The 19,685-nt window shown below is 39.0% G+C and overlaps 1 protein-coding gene across 1 annotated transcript in view; it reads left to right on the forward strand.

The window, feature by feature from the left end:
- EPB41L5 (erythrocyte membrane protein band 4.1 like 5) overlaps positions 1-19,685 on the forward strand; it is a gene marked incomplete at its 3' end in the record, with an annotated part of 27,767 nt that overhangs the window by 1,414 nt on the left and 6,668 nt on the right. The window contains exons 2-6 of the mRNA XM_010131036.1: positions 8,613-8,717; positions 14,047-14,089; positions 15,078-15,156; positions 17,680-17,724; positions 18,034-18,086. Coding sequence (XP_010129338.1) covers positions 8,613-8,717; positions 14,047-14,089; positions 15,078-15,156; positions 17,680-17,724; positions 18,034-18,086 — 325 coding nt within the window. The remainder of the gene's footprint in view (positions 1-8,612; positions 8,718-14,046; positions 14,090-15,077; positions 15,157-17,679; positions 17,725-18,033; positions 18,087-19,685) is intronic.

Consider the following 19,685-nt stretch of genomic DNA (forward strand, 5'->3'; position numbering starts at 1 on the left):
CACAAACACTTTATAGCAAGATTTGCACTTAAAAAGTACTCAAGTTTAAATTGGTGTCCCCACATAATGAGAGCAGTAATCTTTGAAGCTGCAGCTGGCTCTGTAGGCAAATTCCTGGCGCCTCTAACGACATTTCCAAGGCTTTGAGGAGCATAAATTGAACTTGAAGAGGTGTCATGACCTGCCACCTGGACTATAAAACTTAGATCAGGGTGCAGTAGGAACTATTTCTACGGGAAAGTTTTTTCACTCTTGCTTTTTTCTTTATGAGCCAACATGAAGTCTTGTCTGTGGACATCTAAGTTATGAGTAGCAGTATACAAATATGCTAAATCTGCACAGTAATTACAGTGTATCATCATTAGTTGACATATACCAGTTCCTTTGGTGATTAAAATACAATAAATAAAAAGTGGATTAAATGTTTTGTTTCAAACTCCTTAGTGTGTTTTTTCTTGTGTCTCTGCTTGCGTCATTCATATCTTGGGCTTGATTCTGAATGAGGAAAAAAAAATAGGCAGGGAGGTAGCGGGTGAAATGGTGGGTACAAAATTCTGGCAAAACAATATTGCTTTGTGAAATCTAAAGCTAAATTAAAAATACATGTGAGTATATAGAGAGACTTTTTTTTTCCTTTTACAAAAACTGTCCTTGATAATTACCATCCTCTTTGAGCTAAGGCCTTTTCCAAGACTGGTTCTGTTAGTAGCTTTGGTTTAAAATGAACCCTTGTTACCTCAAAGAGGTGCTCTCAGGTCTGTCAGTTCTGTTGTGCACAGTCCCGTTGTCTACCTAAGTTCTGAGAAATTGTTTCATTAAAAAAAACCCCACCAAAACAGAAAGTGTTTCTTAAGACTGAATCATTTAGCAAACAGGTTGGTTCATGGCCAGAGAAAGAGTTTCCTTGGCAGGCATGAATGCTGTACCTTTTTTAATTCATGGCTGCATAAATTCATTACAGTAGCATAAGTTGTTGCTGCCACAGGAATAAAAGATGTTGCTTTCATTATTGCATTCGTCCGTGTTTTCACATACCCCTTGGCAGAAGGAACAGTTTTTTGGCAGCCAGGCAGTGAGCTAAGTCAAGAAAATGCTGTGGCTGAAAATAATCAGTATAATTTTGTTACGTTAGTTTCCAGCTGGAGCGATTCTCCAGTCTGGATCCCTATGTGCCTCCTCAAATGTGGTGAAGAAGCATTTAGAGGCACATCAGGCTCATGTTTGCTTAAAATGCGTGTTGAACTATACTCTTACAGTGAATTTGCTGCTGAAGGAAGAGTGTTCTGGAGTTACAGTCATTAATATAATTGAATCTGAGATTGCTGAATTTCTATTTACATTAAAAAAAGAGGAAAAGGGGAAAAAAAAAGAAAGTCAGCCACGGCGAATTACCATGTAAACCAAAAGTGTTTCAGAGTCTTTCTAAGCAGCAAAGACTGATGTTTTTGATTTTTGCAAATATTGACAATGAGACATGTTTTAAGTGATGCAGCTGAGTTTTAATTTATTAAACATGGAGCCAGGATTTGAAGAGTAACTCTGCTTTTTGTCCACTGATCTTATCTATGGTGTTTGTTAAGCTTCTTAATCTGTCTGCTTTTCTGTTTCTTCTGGGTTTTTTAATTACAAAATTGCCTGACTTGAACTGTTCATCAAAGCTACAGTCCTATCCAGTACATAAACTGGACTTTTTTTTTAAGAATCTCCTTATTTCTTACCTGTGTGAATGACTGAAGGATATCACTGTTACGTACAGTATTTACTGTTGCTCTGGTATGTTCACAATGGGAGGCATGAACTTTGTGCAAGTTATCAGTATTCTTTTGGGGCAGATTGAAAGGTGTGAGGTTTTTTTCCCCACCTTCATCTCAGATTCTGAAGTTGTTTCTCAACCTAGTAGCTTTTCTCATCTATTAGCATTTTTTTGAAGCTGTATGTTTGTCCGAATGCATTCAGTGATTCTGACAGATTTACCATGTGCTTAGTGAAATACTAAGAAGCTTTTTTTATCTCTGAAAATTTTTTTTAAAATACGTGATGTCTGTTAACTGTGCTGTTTTACTGCGCTCTTTAACTTACCTCGCGTTCAGTGTGGACAACAGTTGGGTTGTGCTTTTTCTTCTAATTGTTTAAGATCCATAGGTGGAATGTTTGCTTAGTGGTATGAGTGGTGAGAGGACAAGAACTCTGTTTTGCTGACATCCTCTATCTTACTTTTAATCCTGTTCCCATGCAAAACTAAACTGTATCTCCCCTCACTGTACCTCTGGAATTCCCAAAAGCCATGAACAGCCCTGGTTTAGTACCTGCAGACTCCGTCAACTCAGTCATACCAATCTGGGTTGGGGTTGGGGAAAGACAGGTTGGAGGGGTAGGGCATCATAGCAGTACTTCTCCTTGAAAGCTGTTTTAAATTGGAGCCACTAACAGCTTGTGGCTGTGAAATACTTGTGAACAAAAATAATTGTCAGGAATTTCAAATAAAGTGCTGTTGTATGTACTGGAGGGCTCCAGAGGACTTTTAAATCAATAGATCTAGAAGTATTTGTTTTATAGATAGTCAGTTCTATAGTCTTCATTGTAATAATTGGGAGAGGGAAAAGATAACCTAGATAAAGGGTGTAAATGAAATTACTGGGATACACTTGGAATACGCATCTTTTTTAAAATTTGAGGGTAGCTTTCTGTGGGGGAACAAAGTCAGCCTTACAACAGCAAAAGATTGTAAGTATGGGGTCTTGCAGACGCAGCATTGTACTTTGTGGAAGCCAGGGGTGTTTCGGTAAAAAAACCTGACTCCGCTTAACCCATGATTTACATGCTCTTGTCGTGGATGATAGAGTGCTATTTGTATTCCAGTTTCTGTACGTGCAACCTAAGTTTTAGGCAAAAGCTTCCTGGTGGTGAAAGTTGAAAAACAGAAATTACAAGAATGAGTGCTCTCTGAGTAGTTTTTAATCTTAGAATATTCCTTACTTATGCATGCATGAAATTTAATATGGAGATTGCAAAATGAGATGGTTTTGTCCTTATGATAATGATATATCATTAAAAAAAGCTCTTACATAAACCAGTCCAAGAGCTCTGTGGAGTAGCAGGGAGCTACTCTGTTTACAGTTCTGGAGTAATGCTTACAAAATAAGATAGAAAGGACTGTATTTGTAGTGATTGTTTTAAATAAAATCAAGAAATCTGTCTGGAATGCCAGAAAACATTACCAGCGAACTGTTAAGGAGTGCTGATGGCTCTTGTGTAGAGGGGGATGATCTGTGTTGATCCAACTACAAGATCAGAGATTTATTGTTATAGTTGTTTTTATTCAGTAATCCATTCAGTTTTTTTTTTTTCAAAGCTTGTAGAATAGTTGCAGCTACTTGCTGAATATTTGTAGCTGTAAATACAAAATACAGAATGCTCTGTGGTACAGATGCTGATTAAAAAGAAAATCTAGTAATGCTAAAAATATTGGAAAACCAGTCTTGGAATAAAATGAGTAATCTTAGTGTTCAGGGCTGGCTTTTATATTTTCAAAATAAGTCTTAGCTGACAAAAGTAATGAGTAAATAAACACATGCGTGTTAAGACTATAAATTTTATATGTAAACTGTAAAGTTTAGGATTACAACTTTTTTTCCATGTGGTCTACGTCTTAAACCATTGAAATGCTTTTGACTATTTGCTTAAGCTACCAAAAGACCTTTAGGGTTTGAAACTGGAAAAATCAATCCTGAGCTGAGTGTTACAAAGCAGAGATGCTGACTGTGGGGTGTAATGGGGGCCCAAGCTGCAGTGCAGGTTGATCCAGTGCTTCCTGGGGTGCCAAATTTAAATGCATATTGAGATGGAATGTAAGACACGTGCAGTACATGCTGAGCCATTCCAGCCCTTCTGAGCAGCAGCAGCATCACAGGCTCTTTGTACTGGGTCGTGCTGGGAGTCCAGTCATTTTGGGTTAAGGGCAGGTGAGCATTTCGGGCTTGCTGCGATGCACGGTGCCCTGGTGTGGTTGGAAAGGGAGGAAAGGAGCAGCTGGGACTGAGCTGCAGCTGCTGTTGGAGTAATTTCTTTGGCCCGCAGCATTTCTGGGGATGGTGCTGCAGGCTGGTTTAGTTGCCCAAAGGTTTATCACTCCTAACAACGAAACAGTGAATTTTGTCTGAAGCCCTGCTTTCCCACTGTACTGCCCCTGTAAAGAGCTCAGTCAAAGGCTGAGCCTCTCATATGCTCTTAAGCAGGCTGCTCCTGAGAAACCTGCAGATGGAACACTGAAGAAAGTGGAAATGTTTGAGAGTGTATGGGGGGAGGTATTTAACGTCTAAGCCTTAATGCTGGTTAAGCAGTTTGGATATATTCTGTATCGGAAAGAATATTAGGAAATAGTCTTAGAAATTGATTAAATCAAATGTGTAACCAGAAGACAGAAACTTTCTGCAAGAGGAAAAATAAGAGACTTCTGGCAAAAGCCAAGTATTAATGTGTTGAATCTTTGTCTTTCTGTGTACAGACTCAATAAGCCTGAGCACAAGTACATCAAAATACTTTGATATAGTGTTCTAATAAATGCACAGTTATAAAGGGTATTGAAATCAATTCTTTTATAAACAGTTTTGAAAGATGCCTTTTTTTTTCCTCCAGAGAATAATGGAACAAAATATTTAATCCCAGATGTTTATCACTGGGAGAGATACACTAAATAGTGGAATTGATAAGCTCTGTCTCTGGAGGTAGAAATTATTCTCTGCAGCCTTCCAACCTGAAGATCTTTTTATTCAGTACAAGAATATGTGGAGTATGTTGTCAGAGGATGGGGATAAACCAGAGAGAGAAGCAGAACTGGTGTTTTGCTACCAGTGGCATCTTTAGGTGAATGAGAAAATTGACTGGTTTGTTTGGAAAAGTTATTCGAGAGATTAATGCCTGAGTTTGAGGAGAAGAGCAACTCCATTTGTAGGTCAGTACTTAAAACCATAAGAAGATCAGGGTGATACAAATTCTGTGTACTTGTAACACTGCCTTTGTAAAGATAAGGGTTTTTAACCCTCCAGTTCTCTGGCAAACTTTAAGGATGTTAACTACAGATGACAGATTTTCGTGATATTGAGATGAAATCTTTAAAGCTCATTGTTGGAGCTTTCTGAAGGCTTATGTTTTCGAATCGTGTGATTTGGGACAGGCTCATCTGCTGATCCCACCGTTGCTTTGGTCTGCATAGGTATTTTATCAGTAAAACCTGATAAAATCCTTACAAAGTGAGTCATTCAGTTGGTGCTTGCCCACCACAACGGTCTCATCTCCAGCTATTGTTAAGTCCATGTTGCTTCACCGGTGCTGGTTTGTATTGGCTGGCGCTAGTACTGAAAATGGCTTTTACACTGGACAGGCAAGTTGTGGAGCACTGAGTTGCTGGCTTATGCTCTTGAATGTGTGTCTGTGAAAAAACCTTTACCTCCAAAACTGTGAGAAGAGGGTACAAACGGTGTCTCTCTAGTTGAAGGCAGTGACTGAGATGACTGTGCCAAGGTGAGTGTCTCTGTATCACCATATCCCAGTGATGAAGGCACAAACCAGCCTCCCGAGGTGAACATTGAAGTTGGCTTTACCGAGCCTTGCTGCTGAGCTACTGGGATTAAGTCCAGCCTTTGTAACACCTACTCACCAGCAACTGCATTTAAGAGCAGCATGACGTGTCATTAGGACATAGCTGGGAGCATCCCTTCCGTTCAGGGTGGCAGGGGCAAGGAGGGGACACGTTGCATACCAAAGCAATCAAAAACTGCTTTTATCTCATTCCAAAGTGTGGCAAAACCACTAAACGATCTGCCCTATATAAATGATACATTTTATTTAAGTTTCCAAGTTCAGTTTTTGGTTCTCCTGCTGTGAGATGCTTGTTGTTGCCTCCTACAGAGTGTAGCAAACTGTGTAAATCAAGTAATCGGGTTTAACAGAATTACAAACCCACGAGGAGTTTAATTTGTGCCCTGAAGGGAGGACCAGGCACTGGCTGGAGGCTTGTGAGTGGAGTCGTTAATAGTTCGCCTGTAACCATTAAGCAGCTTGAAAATATTTGTCCTTCCAGAGTAAGGTGAGCTCTGCTGCAAGAAAAAGAAAGGGGGGATGGGGTTGGGGGGGTGGAAGAATGGGGTAAAAGCAGAATACAAATGTCATTTAAATTGATAATTGTTGTTAGGGTAATTTTTTCACCATAAAACATAAGAAGAGTTTATCTTTGCTGTGTTTTTCAAAAACATTTGAGATCACGTTTTATTGAATACAAAAATTAATTTTTATTCATAAAACTGACCCATTACAAAGCAATCATATTTTGGTTGCTGTTTGTTTAAATATGAGGAGGAAGGCCATTAATAAAGCTTTAAGAAAGAATTTGAATTTAACATCAAAGCATGTATGAAACTCTTGCTCACTCGCACCAAATACGGCCAGCCACTGATAGTTTAAGTCATATGCAAAGTACTGCATAATTAATTCCATGTTGACAGCCCTGGTGATTTAAGCCAGAAAACAACTAGTAGCCCTGCAAATCTTTCCACCGCCACTCCAGTGCTATTCTTCAGGGACTTTCTCCCACATGAATCATTCTGGGTTCACTCGATCTTTGAGTCCTTTGCTGAGATTACCAAAATGGCAAGTGCACTCTGAAACTAATTTGATGCTGTAGAATTTTGAACAAAAATAAGTTTTGGTTGTTGGTGGTCTGAGTCAGTATGTGTATTAATTCCGGCCTCGAGTTAAAGTTCTCCATTGCCTGTCCCCAGGAGGGAATTTGGCTGAGATAACTGTTTAGTTACAGTTTTAAAAGATGGCTTAATGAGGAATTGAGAAGGACATAAACTATTCTGTTCAATAAGGGGAGATTTTCTTCTGGTTTTAGATGAGCTGCAGAAAGCTTCATGCAAAATAAAACATTTTACTGGTTTTTCTGTTGCAAATGCTGAACTGATTTCACTTGTATTAGTGTATTGTTTAAGCAGAAGATACCCTCTGCTGAGAGAAAATCAGTGGTGCAATGCCTTGTGCTTTCAAGAAAGAGGCTATAGACTCAAATATTGGAAGAAATATGTGGTTTTATATGTAGGTGATTTGCCTTAAGACTTCTGTTAGGAGAGTCTTGCTGGTGTTTAATAAATCTGCTATTGCCTGAGAAGTACTTTTTCTTGAAGTCAACAGAAAAAACTTGCCCCGAAAGTTTGAGGGGATTTACATCTCAGTATTTTCATTATACAACGATATGTAAATGCCGTGAGTATGTGATGTTGCCTGCTGGTCTAATTGCCTTCTGTTCTTCTTACTTCCCCCAATATTTGGAAATAACTAACTTATGCAGGTTCAGTTTACAGACTTCTGAGATTTTGCTTTGAGCCGTGAAATGTTGTCTTGGATTTAACTCACACATCAAGTAAACCAATGATTATGATTGGAAAGTTGTATATAAGGGTAGAGGACAGTGGCCAAAATTATGCATGCTGCTTTATTTGCATGGATATTACTTGGTGATTAAACCAGAATATTTCTGAGAATAAGAATTCTGCTAAATCTGCTAGTTAGTACCTTACTAAAAACATACTTAGAAAGTTAGCCCATTTCCCAAGTTGTGTTTCTATAAATATTAAGATAAAAGATTGCAAGATTATAGCGTTATGGAAATAAAGACATCTTTAGAATGCTTGCAGAGGAAGCATAAATCCTCTCTAGATTTCCTTACATTTAAAAATATTTCTTTTCAACACTATAACTTGTACTCTGACCTGCTAATTTATTAATGTATTTTTATTACATTTAGACATCTCAGATATTACTGTTAAGTTTTTCTTTCAGTGTATTACTATAAAAGAGTTCACAGCATGAAAAATACATGATGTGTAGAAACTGCTGAGTGCTATTTACATGCCCTCTCTTTAAAAACAGCTGTTTAATTTTTTAGATCATCACTGTAAAAATGATGATCACTTGGGGCCAGAGCTAAGCTATTTCATAAACTATGTATGAGGATATGGGTGGTTTTTTGCACCTACAAGTGAATTTTATGAGTTTAGTTTTATAAATGTGTTACCTAAGTACTATTTGTTAAATTTGCTTGCCCCAGACTGTTTCCTGGCAGTTGTTAAAAGTACTTGCCAGTGGAATGTTATATCCTAATTCAATGTTCTTTGCTACCTGCTTCGAAACTGGTGAATTGCCTACATATCAAACATCAGTAAATTCGTAAGCAATTCATCGTACTTTGCTCTGAAAATTTTCCAGTCGTTGGTTCCTGCTGTATTTCCAGTTCTACTGAACTTTGGTGAGTAAGGAAAGCCTAAAAGGGACAATGATACAATGACAGAGTGCAAATCAATGTTGACATTTTCCAAAAAAGAAGATTATGCAAGACCTGTCAGGATATTATGTGTGCTTCTTCTAAGGTGTACGTTTGTCTTTAAGAAAAACAGCCATCAAAAAATAGGAGAGGAAAAAAATAACTTCCACATATTTTCAGAAGCTTAGTTTTGGGATTCTTTTACTTTTGGAACTACAATATAGAGTATACCTGGAAGAATGTAGATGCTACAATAAATCTACCTGCTAAGTACTAAATCCTTTTATATTTTCAGAAAAAAGCGAAAGGCCAGCTCCTGTTTGAACAGATCATGTATCATCTGGACCTTATAGAAAGTGACTACTTTGGATTAAGGTTCATGGATTCTGCACAAGTGGCAGTAAGTAACAATACTTTTCTGGGGGTTTTTTAAGCAACAGTCTAAAATTTAAATCTTAATATTGATGAAAAAACTGAAGAAAAGGCAGCTTTCATAGTAAAGTTTTGTGCAGAAGCTCAGTAGTGTGTTAGTTTAAGTGACCCCAAGTTTAATTCTACATCAAGCAGTCTAACATATTACAATGCTGCTGCTGTTCCTTTCTTGTCTTTCACTTGTTGCTGTCACACCTTCTATAGTCTTTAGGCAGGGTGATGGGTAGGACTACAGAGCCTGGTGCATTGTGTAAAAATTCTTGATGCTGCTGATGCAAAGAGGAAGGGCAAAGCTAGAGTGCGCTTGGCCTTTGCTGTAGAAAGTTTTTCTTTGTCAATGCCATCAACTTTCTCATCAGCAACATCATCTTGTTAATGTCTGCTTGGGAAGAATCTTGTCAAGGGAGGTATACCTCTGATTTGCTCAAATCTGTTGTGACTCAGCCCTTCAACTAGAAATTTTGGGGAGGATATAGGTGTGATAGAATGTACCAGACAGTTGAATAGAGGGTTCTTGGAAGCCTGAGTTTGTTTGTGAAGTTTGTTATGCGTTTGTGAAAATGTGACTGCTTTTGAAAACAGGAGAGCGTTGTTTGTTGGAAGTAACCACAGTTCTTTCACTCGCAGGCTGTGAAGTTTTATATAGATGCTTCTTGGCCAAGTACTTAACCCTGCCCGCAAAGATAGTTGCAAGTTAAATGAGGCGTTACACAAGGAGCGGGTTTTTGTTTCTGTCCTGCATCCCTGTAACTTAAACCTTCTTCACTTACCCTAACAACCTTAGGTAGAATGAGATGAGTTTTCATAGTGTATATGTCAAATCTTTTTTGTTAGTTGTGTGACCTAATTGTCTCTGTGATTCAAGTTGACTTCGGAATTCTTTCATTATTAAGACGGCAGAGTGGAAGCACAGGCAGTTGCTGCTGAGCTAAATACCTGGATTGTTTGAGGTCAGCATGCAAAATGGAGGCAATGTGTATTCCTTTACTTCTATGAGGGTCTGTGTCCAGAATACTTTGAAGGTGACATCCTAATTGTTACACCTTTGTACAATGGCAAAAAACTCCCCAATCTTGAAAGAAGCTGACAGCTTTGGACACAAAGTACCCCAGTGCACACTTACAACCTGATGGCTTCTTTTCAAAATTGTTGTGAACAGGTTTTGTGTGTAGCTTGTAATTTTCTTTTTGGACAAAATAGTTTGTGTTCAGTGTCTGAAGCAAACTTCGTGCCTAGCGGGATTAGCTGCTGCTGAACTGCAGTTCCCAGTAGTGAAAGTGGTCTTACACCTCTCACAAAACAGAGACATTTAACACTAATGAGAAAAAGACTGTTACACTAACGGAGGGATGTCATTCAGAACCATGCATGCCTCCTACCAACAGAAATTAGAAAACAACCCATTGCATACCATTTTATATTTACAAAAATCATGGTAGCTGTGTTCAGCATGTGCAGTCTAGGATTTTGTGTACTAATAGTGAATGACTCCATTGCATTTATCTTTTTGCTTCTGGGAAAAAAAATAATCTATATGTTTTAGGTTTCCTAACTCAATTTCTGCCGTGTGGCTTCTGAAATATTTCTATGTTGCCTCTAGGATCTCATAAGAGTTCCAGTGGGTTAGTTATAACTGGTGAAACTATCTGTAAGGTAAACTTTTCTCTTCTTTTAGCAAATAATGTAATTTCATCTCAAAATGGGGAAATAAGAGTTAATCTTTTCTGCCTCAGCAATGGCTCATGGCTTGCTTTTATCCAGAAAATTGTTCCTTCCAGGCCAAACAGGACCTGATTGAGTGTTTGATACTGCACAATTTACCAGGTACAAGCAATTTTGAACTTGGTTTGCTTCATTTTCTTAACTATGTGTGACTGAAAAGAGGCAGAGGAGAGATAACAATCTGTTTAAACTGGACTTGAGTGATAACAAAGCGGAAAACATTGCATTTTGCCAGAAGAACTGAACACAGGAGCTAGAGATAATTTCTTTAAGAAATGAAGAGCTGTTGTGATGGCAGCTGTTCTTGCAGAGCAGAACTGGTGCATTCTAGCAGAAACCCAATCTGCAGCTGGGAACAAAAAGACTGATCAAGTGACTTATCAAAGATTATTCAGGAGACCTGTTAAATAAACAGTGTAAGAAGCCAGTCCCTTACTGTGGATGGGATTGTCCATTGGCTCGGAAGGAGATAATCTTTCTGCTACCCAATTTAAGTCTATTACCTTACTAGCTGGTTGCACCTGATGATACAAAAACACTGGCAAACTAGCAACATGTAGTTAAATACGGAAGTTGAGAAATTCCCTGCTTGTTTTAACTACAGGCAAGTTTTCAATGGATTCATCCTGAACAACTGAAGGGTAGGGGTTGGTTGTGTTTGGTTTTTTTTCTTTTGAGTTGCTGAGGTGATTAGTTAGATGTCTGAGTTTATGATGTACTGGGGAGTGGGGGGAGACTAGCTAATAGAAATGTTTGCGGACATTTAGGATTAAAATACTGTCTTCTTTACAGAAGTTCTTAAAACAATTAGAGAAGTGAAGAATTGTCATTTTCAAGTGATTTCTGTGTTTATTGCTAGTCTGGTGGTTAGGAATAGATCTGTCCCCCCCACTCAAGAGGCAGGAGATGGCAAAAGAAATTGTTTGCAAGAGTGTCCACCATGTGGATTTGGTCTGGCAGCCAAGGGAACAGGCTATTGTTAGTTTGTTAGTAACTTGGATTCAGGCTGACAGTGAACAGCGCAGCACGTCCAGTGACGCAAAAGATGAGGATTGCTGTTACTTGTTGGGCTATTTGGCTTTTCCTCTAGCAATGCTGAATCGATGTTTCTAGTAAGGTGGTACTGAGCACTTAATACGTGGCAAATTTCTTACTCTAACATACAACTTGCAAGCATTAAATACTTGCTCTTCCTAATGGAGTTGTACAACACATTGGTTTGTTACTCTGGCAGTTTTATCTAATGTAGTGCTTAATGCTGAAAATTAATGTATAGCATTGCGCTAAGCTTGCACGCATTAATTCCATAAAGTGTGGGTCCAATTATAGCCTCACTGTCGTACTAAAAAATCCCTTGTTTACTTGCTTGAAATGTTGCTGGGGTTTGGTTTGGGTGGTTTTTTTTTTCATTGTTGTTGGTTTCGTTTGGTTTAAGTTTACAAAGCAGCAAACTGTTTTAGTAAGGATTTCCAGTACTCTACACAGTCTGTTATTCATACTACTATTTGTTTCGCAAACTTTATCCCTGGATTTCAGCAGTAGACTGTGCTGAGCAAACTCTCGTCAAAATGTAAACTTTTTGCCAGGCCCACTTGAATTCCATTTTAATCACTTGGAATAAACTTTAAGTTTCCTGACATCTGTGTGTGTTCATGCGTGTGTTGGTTTTGGAGGTTTTCTGGTTTTAGGTTTTTTTTCCTCCCTCCATTTAAAAGCACTTGTTTCCCTTCTTCCACCAACACCCTTACCATTCAGATGAAGCTCCTGTAGACAGCAGTGTTAAGAGCCGAGTGGAGTGAAATGCTATCAGTGCCTGTCGCGGGCCTCTCAGTTGCCTTCCCATGGAATGTGGAGGAGATGAGAGAAAACAGAGGAGGGATGAAACAGGCATGCACAGCCAGTCCTGGAGCCTAGAAATGGCGCACTCTGCCATTCCTGTGTCTAAATCACCTGCAAGCTTCCCAGTGGGTAGTTTGCATATTTTTATGGTGGAGGAAGGAGTAAGTAAATTGTCTTTTACTGCAAGTGAGTTTATGGAATAGGAAGAGAGATTATATAATTTCCTTGTAGAAACAAACGAATAATAGCACAACTCCATTTCACTGGTAGTATAAGCAAAGTTGACATGAATATTCGCTTTATTCTTCCTTAAGCTTCCTGCTTTATTTTAAAAATGTATTAGATACGTTTCAGATAGCTTTCTGTAGCTGCTTTGGTTTAGTAGGTAATGAGGGCATTTTCAGCAGTGTGCACAGCAGCAATAGATGGTTCAGTTACTCTGATGTCCTGCTAATATATCAATCACCGCATATCCTGGCTGTATTACTGGCTGACTTCACACACTGTGCAGGAGGCAGGGCTGCTCTGAAGACAGGAATGTGTTTACAGCTGGCACTGCAACCTGAAAATACTGGTTCTTTCTCATACGCCTGTTGCTTTTCTGTACTCCATGGGGCCCACTGTGAAATTTATGGCACATGGTTTAATGAAAGGAGAGTTGCTAAGTATATACTTCATCTGTATTAGTTGCAAGGTGACGTTTGGGATTGATCAAATGAGGTGGTGTTACCTGGGCGTTGCAAACCATGCAGGACATGGTGTGCTAAGTAGTTTGCTCTGGGTGTTGAGTCAAAGCAATTATGTTGAATAGGGTGCCCTGTTTACTGCTTAACCGAGTCACCTCCTTTGAAGGAGGGAGCTGTTCACTCTGCACAGCACTTGGAAGTAGGTCTCTACCGCTAGCTGGTGTTAGCTTTCCAGCTTTAGTTTCTGGTACAGACTCTTCAGCAGTGGGAGTATATGCAATTATTTTAGGAAGCATAGCATGTATGTGTAGATGTTTCTCTCAGCCTGCTTTCTATAGCTTAATTTTCACATGCAGTCGTGTGCAGTGTAAGTGAAGCCTTTATTTTGGCTTCGCTTCTAGTATATAGCTTATAATTAGCATCAGTAGGTGAGGCAGTAACTTTTGTCCTCCCGCATGGCAATTGCTAAAATGTCAAAAGTGAATAGGTTTGGGGGAATTAAGTAGAACTGACCCTTATGTTTGGACATAGATGGCTTTACTGTTTCTACACTTCAGTCGTCCAAAGAAAATGTCTGAAAAACAATATTTTTTATTTTCTGGCTCCCACCCCAAGTGGACATCACAAAACCTGAATGCCAGAGTCTACAGCTATGTTTTATGCCTCTCTGGCACATTGTCACTGGCTGACCTACTAATGTGTGAATTAAGTGTTTGTTTATTTGGACAGGATGAAAATTTTAGTTATTAAAGGTGGTTTATCATTGCAGGTTTTTTTACAGTAGTTAATGCTTTCTTGAAGATTGGCTTTAAATAAGGTACTAGTGGATGTTTATTTTGTCCAAAACTGATACTTTGCACTACAGACTTTGAGTGAAAAGATCTTCAATGAGCAGAGCTGTGAATTGTGAAAGATTTGAACTAGTTTGTTTTAACAATCTACTTATTATTCCAAGATGGTCTTCACTAATGAACAGGGTGTTTTTTTCCTTTTTTGTTCTTTCTGTGACATTTTTTATTGATAATTCAATGAAAGTAATTTATTTTTCAGCATTGGTTGGACAACACAAAAAGCATTAAAAAGCAAGTTAAAAGTAAGTGGCCTTTCTGATTTCTCTTGGGACCTTGTATTGAACATATAGGAGGCACAGAGAGTTGAAACGGGTGGGGAGGGGCAGTGTCCTGTGAGGGATAACAAGACCCAGTGACAAAAACCCGGCATGGTGCTGCAGATTGTGTAATGCCCTGTTCTCTCTGTAGCTTGTATTACTTCAGTCTAATGTCCTTAATTAAACAAGTTAGATGCTCATTAATTATAGTTTAAATGGAGTCAAGAGAAATGAAGATGTTCTAGCGTTATAGACCATTATCGTGACTATAGGAAAACTTGTCTTGGAGCCTCCATCCCTTGGGGCAGTCCTGAATGCCTGTATCAGTGTTCAGTCCACCAAGTCCTTACCTGCTGCACAGTGGTTTAGTGTGGCCTGGCGTTTTCACTGGACCGTGCTCGGGTAAACCGTGACATCAGATGGTCTTTGTTTAGCAGCTTCCTTGCCCTCCGCTGTGGGAAGTCTTCAGGGGTTTGTGGTGCTGTGTTAATACAACAGAGGGCTTGGAAGCACTGAGAGAGAGAAAATTCCTTCTGTCAGATGCAAGAATCAGCAGAGCAATGCACATTTTTAAAGAACTGTTAATCCATCCTTTTGCTGAATTAACTCTTCGGTGCCCAGAAAAGATGATTTTTCTACAAAATGGTCTGTTAAATTCCCCCTAAAATATGTTCTGAGCTTTTATGGAATAAAGGGGCCTGAGTTGTCATCAGTGGCTATTTCCCAGAGCTGTGGGAAGGAATTAGAGACCAGCAGAGTGCCTGCGGGCTTGGTCAGCTGCAGAGCCAAGATGCACAGCTGTAACCCTGATGTTTTCATGCATTTCTTTGTCACAAAGGAATTCCTGCCTTAAGACCTGGTGGTAGGACAGAGCCAATTTCACTCAAGCTGTGATGTGATTCTGTGTAATGAAAAAGTAAGATGTCTCATCCCGTAACTGTTACCACTGTCTTGAATTAACTCTACTTTACAGTTGGCCCACCCTATTGTCTGCATTTTCGTGTAAAATTTTACTCGTCAGAGCCCAACAATCTACGTGAAGAGCTAACAAGGTAAGAGGGACTTGAGAGAGAGGTAAGCAAAGAAGGTCAGGCAAATGTTTTTGTGGTATTTATTTAACTGTTTGTGTGATGTTTTGGAGAATTCCCTAGAGTTGCTTGCTTGCTTTGCTTTTTGTAAATGTTTCTAATAAAGCTTGTTTATTTCATGAGAGCTACAATATAAAGAGGTCTATATATTTACTACATTACTTGATGCACCTTTTTTCATTAGACAGTTCTGGCGACTGATCTGAGTGGCTTATACATAATGGATAGAGGTAAAATCCTGAAGAGAAGAGACATCATTCCTCTTTCTTTATTCTTAAGCTACGTTTAGTTTCAGCTGTATGTCATCATCCTGTCTCTTTAGGCAGGAAAAGTGTTGAACTGCAAGTTAGAGCTTTTCTTTAGCAAAAAAAAAATATTTGTGTTAATGTTTGATTACTTCTGTGGTCTTTGCAAAACTTCTTATTATAAATACTTACAATATTTTAGTACCATGCTGAGATGTGAGTTGACAGTACTATATGTGTAGGATTGTAATATCAGGCGAGCAGCGTTTTCTCTTGATTAAAGCATTTCATAGATTGGTTCATAATACCGCATTTCATGTTGGAGTGAGTCAAACTTGGGGTGCTCTGAAAAAACACAACCTACCATCTGTCATTAGCATAAATCTTTTGTAAAAGGCAATGTTTCTTTGCTTTGACATCACTGATGATGGTCGATTTTGGAGGGAAAACTAAGTTGTTATGTTTTCTCGATAGCTGTAGACGTTTCGTATCCTCAGCCGTTTGAGGAGTGTGAAGTGCATTTGTTTGTTATTCAGGTTTATGTCTGTGTGGATCTTTGATCTGCAGGTTAGCCAAATCCGTAGGAGTGCTACCAGGAAGATTATAGTAGCATTACCCCTTGCAGCCGTATGTACCCTATGCACCATACTTGCATGTGGTAACATAATGCTATAACTGTTCCTGCTGGAACAGGGAACTGGGAAGAATGTTTTACCTCCCCATTCCTGAATGTGTTCCTGTATAAATATTTAATTGTCTTTAAAAATAAACGAAATTGAGACCTACATGTGTATCTGCCAATATGATACATTTTCATCCATCCTGCTGCGTTCTGACAGTCAGACCTTGCTATACAGGTTTTAGCAAGGCAGACCTGAAACCTGGGGGCTTTTAAACCCTGTCTGTCTGCTTAGCTAATCCCCTGGAAGAAGAGAGCAGCAAGTCTTTCTTCTGTCTTGAGACAGTTTTACGCTTTAAAGAAGCAGCAGGAAGAGAAGTTCTGCCATGAGTTATAGATGTCACTAGGAGGGGCTTTGGGAGGGCTCCACCTCTTTGTGCAGCAGGACATCCAGTTGGAGCCTCTTTTCAGCTTCCATGGGTGCAGTTTGTGCATGTTTTCTGCCAGGTTCCCATCAGATGCTACCAGAGGTCACGTAACACAGCTAAGTATGGGAAGTATGCCCGAATTTTTCAGAAGCATTGTGTGGCTGATAAATATGGACTGCTCACACCCACTATACACTGGAGGCCCTAGGCATTAATTTGAAATCTAGGTTTAGTACCAAATAAATTTATTCCCCATGTAGGGGGTCAGTGTTCAAAAGGCTTTGCATAACATGATTCGGCAGAGTATTTGTGGATTTGCAAGGGGCCTGTGGGGAAAAAGCCTGCATCTCTTTTGTGTATGTGACTATGAGGAGGCAAAGGCACACCTAGAAACAGCAGCATCAATTTTGGCTTTGTGCGTAAGGCTTCTGTTCATCTGTAGTAGAGTTCAAACTGGATACCATCGAGGGTGCCAGCGTTTTGGTTGATGAGAGTACTTCTCTTGTTGAAGGAAAGCTATTTACCATAATGGAGCAAGAGGGCTGCTTTTTGTGGGTATTGGATCGGAAGGATTGGTGTTGCACACCAAAGGGACAGGAGCTTTGTATTCAACATTTGCCCAGTTTTGAAGCGAGAAGCATACTGAATAAGCAAGACAGTGAAGGAAAGCTGGCTCTGAAGAGTAAACAAGTTGAAAAGGCTGCAGCCTACTGGGTTTTTTTGTTTGTTTGTTTGTTTTTGTCACTTTGCAATCATCTTTAGTTAGATTTTAACTAAGCAATCCATATGAGGAACATTTGGTTTTGAGAGACTTAATACTAATTCTCTTATGAGATCTATATATCTTTGAATAATGAAGCAAATGTGGAAGATGCAAGTTGTTCTTTGTCCACGTAGGGTCAGAAGAGAGAGAAGAAAAAGACCTACTTAGGTATCCTATTTCCATTTTCATGCGGCACTGTATTCAGCTTGTGACAACTTCTAGTTTTGGGTTTACCTTATTTGAAATGTGTGCAAAGCATACAAACCCAACAGATAAAGCCTTGAAAGATCACAGTGCAGGTTCTTCAGTCTTGAAAACCCATGTAAAAAGTAGAAAACATTTTTAATTCTCAGATGCTAACTTCTTCCTGTTGTCTGAGTGACATGTTAGATGTATTAATCAATGACTTTTATTTCTTATTTAATCCTATAGGTATTTATTTGTTCTGCAGCTGAAACTGGATATTCTTAGTGGAAAGTAGGTACTCAAACAGCCTTTTAAACAGTTACAGTATGTTTAGCATAGGATTTCTTAAATTATATTTGGATAATTAATAAGTTTTGCTATGTGAAGGTTTTTCTCTAAAATGTAACTTTTCTGTGCATGAATAGCATCAGAGGAATGCTTAAATAACATAGTGCCTACCTCTTGTTGGTTTGCTGAAAATCTACTAATCCTTTTTCACTTTCTTATCCAAAACATGTGCAGTTTCTCACTGTCAGGTATGTGAGTTGTCTGCTGAATAGTGTGAGCTAAGGTTTTAACAATGCACTTGTCTTACGACAGATTGGAATGTCCTTTTGACACAGCCGTCCAGTTGGCAGCTTATAACATGCAAGGTGAGTAGGTGTGACTGGGGAAGGATGAAGCTGCATGAGCAGCTCTTATTACCTGTTTTAGTTTATCCTCGTTATACCTGGAAAATAGGTTCTGCCCAGACTTTAGTGATCCAGCGTGAAACACTGCTCTTTTTGGTTGTAATTTTGCTGAGAGTGTGTAAAGAAAAGTATTTGGTTCCTCAGGAAGGGGGTTCTGAACATAAACAGCTTTGCCTGAAACTTATTTTCTCAGGTGCTTGTGTGCAAACCTGCCCACTTTCACAAAAGATGCAAGGTCTGCGGACTTCCTGAATTGCTCTCATGTAGTAACAGAGTTCTTTTCATTGTGTGATTTATGCCGTGTGTTTTCTTTGTTGTACGTGTCAGTTACACAATTATTTTGCTTCTACACTTAACTGAAAAGTCCTGTGTATAAAACCCACCAGCTTTTGATTTCAGCTTATTTGTAGAAACATATTAATGGCCCATGTCTCACGCTTGTACTTGAGCATTTATGCTTGAACTACGCTTGTTGGTATTTCAGATCCTTCTTCAGCCAAAAGAGCTGACAAACTGTATTTTTACTCAGCTGCACAGCACTATGCTTGAGTCATTTGAGACTTTTATTAATGACTTAACTTTTGATCCCAGCTGAGATTCCAGCATCAATGGCTGTTCTGAGATCTCCGGTCTGACCTTTAGTTGCCTGTATAGGTTGTACATCACTGATTTTCATAACCAGTGTTTTCCGTTGATTGCATGAGGGTGTGATCTTAATGAATGTGAAGTTTGCTGTGGTTTCAAGCATGGAACTCACAAAAGAAAGAGGGGAGGCTTGAAGCTTTAAGAACATCAGCTAGTGTAGGCTTTTGGATCCTGATAGGAGAATATAGCTGTACAGCCTTTTTCAACCCAGTTTCTGAGTCTACAGAAAAACCCCAGAAGCTCTGCCCTAAAGCTGTTGTATAGTCCTCTTTGATGAAGAGGGAATTAGGAGATGTGCCATGCCTTTGTGCCACACAAATTCTCTACACAATATTAATCTTATAAACCAATGCGCTGTTGTACTTACTTTGCAGAAGTTAAGTAGCAGGACTAAGTCATTGAAATTTTTTTTGTCTTACAAATATTTTCCTCCTCCAGGCAGGAACTACTAATGGCCCTGATCATGTGTAGGTATAAAGAGTTAGGATTAAACTGTAAAGGTACCTGCCTTTTTTAACTCACTGTTTTGTGTGGAAGGAAAACAGTTAGAATACATTCCATTTTTTAAAATATCAGCATTGTTAGAGCCTTAAGATAATGGGCTTAATGAATAAGTTTCTGGAAAAACAAAGTGATCTAATTAGGCCATATATCCATTGCTTTTTGTGCTGGTCTTTTCTTTCCTCTTTCCACAGTGAGGCCCGTAGCAGGGCTTTAATCTTACTGTCTGACAGCTGTGTACTTTTATTTAAATCAGCTGGAACCTAAGCTGGCTTTGACAGCATTCCTTTCAACAGAGGCAGACATTTTAGTGGGAGTAAATTATTATAGAACTACAGACTTCCTCAGTCAGCATTGAAATTAAAAAAAAAAAAAAAGGAGGGGGGGGGGGAAGACTGTTATTGTGCTTTCAGA

This window comes from Buceros rhinoceros, unplaced genomic scaffold (genome assembly GCF_000710305.1).
Source record: "Buceros rhinoceros silvestris isolate BGI_N320 unplaced genomic scaffold, ASM71030v1 scaffold46310, whole genome shotgun sequence".
NCBI lineage: Eukaryota > Metazoa > Chordata > Aves > Bucerotiformes > Bucerotidae > Buceros > Buceros rhinoceros.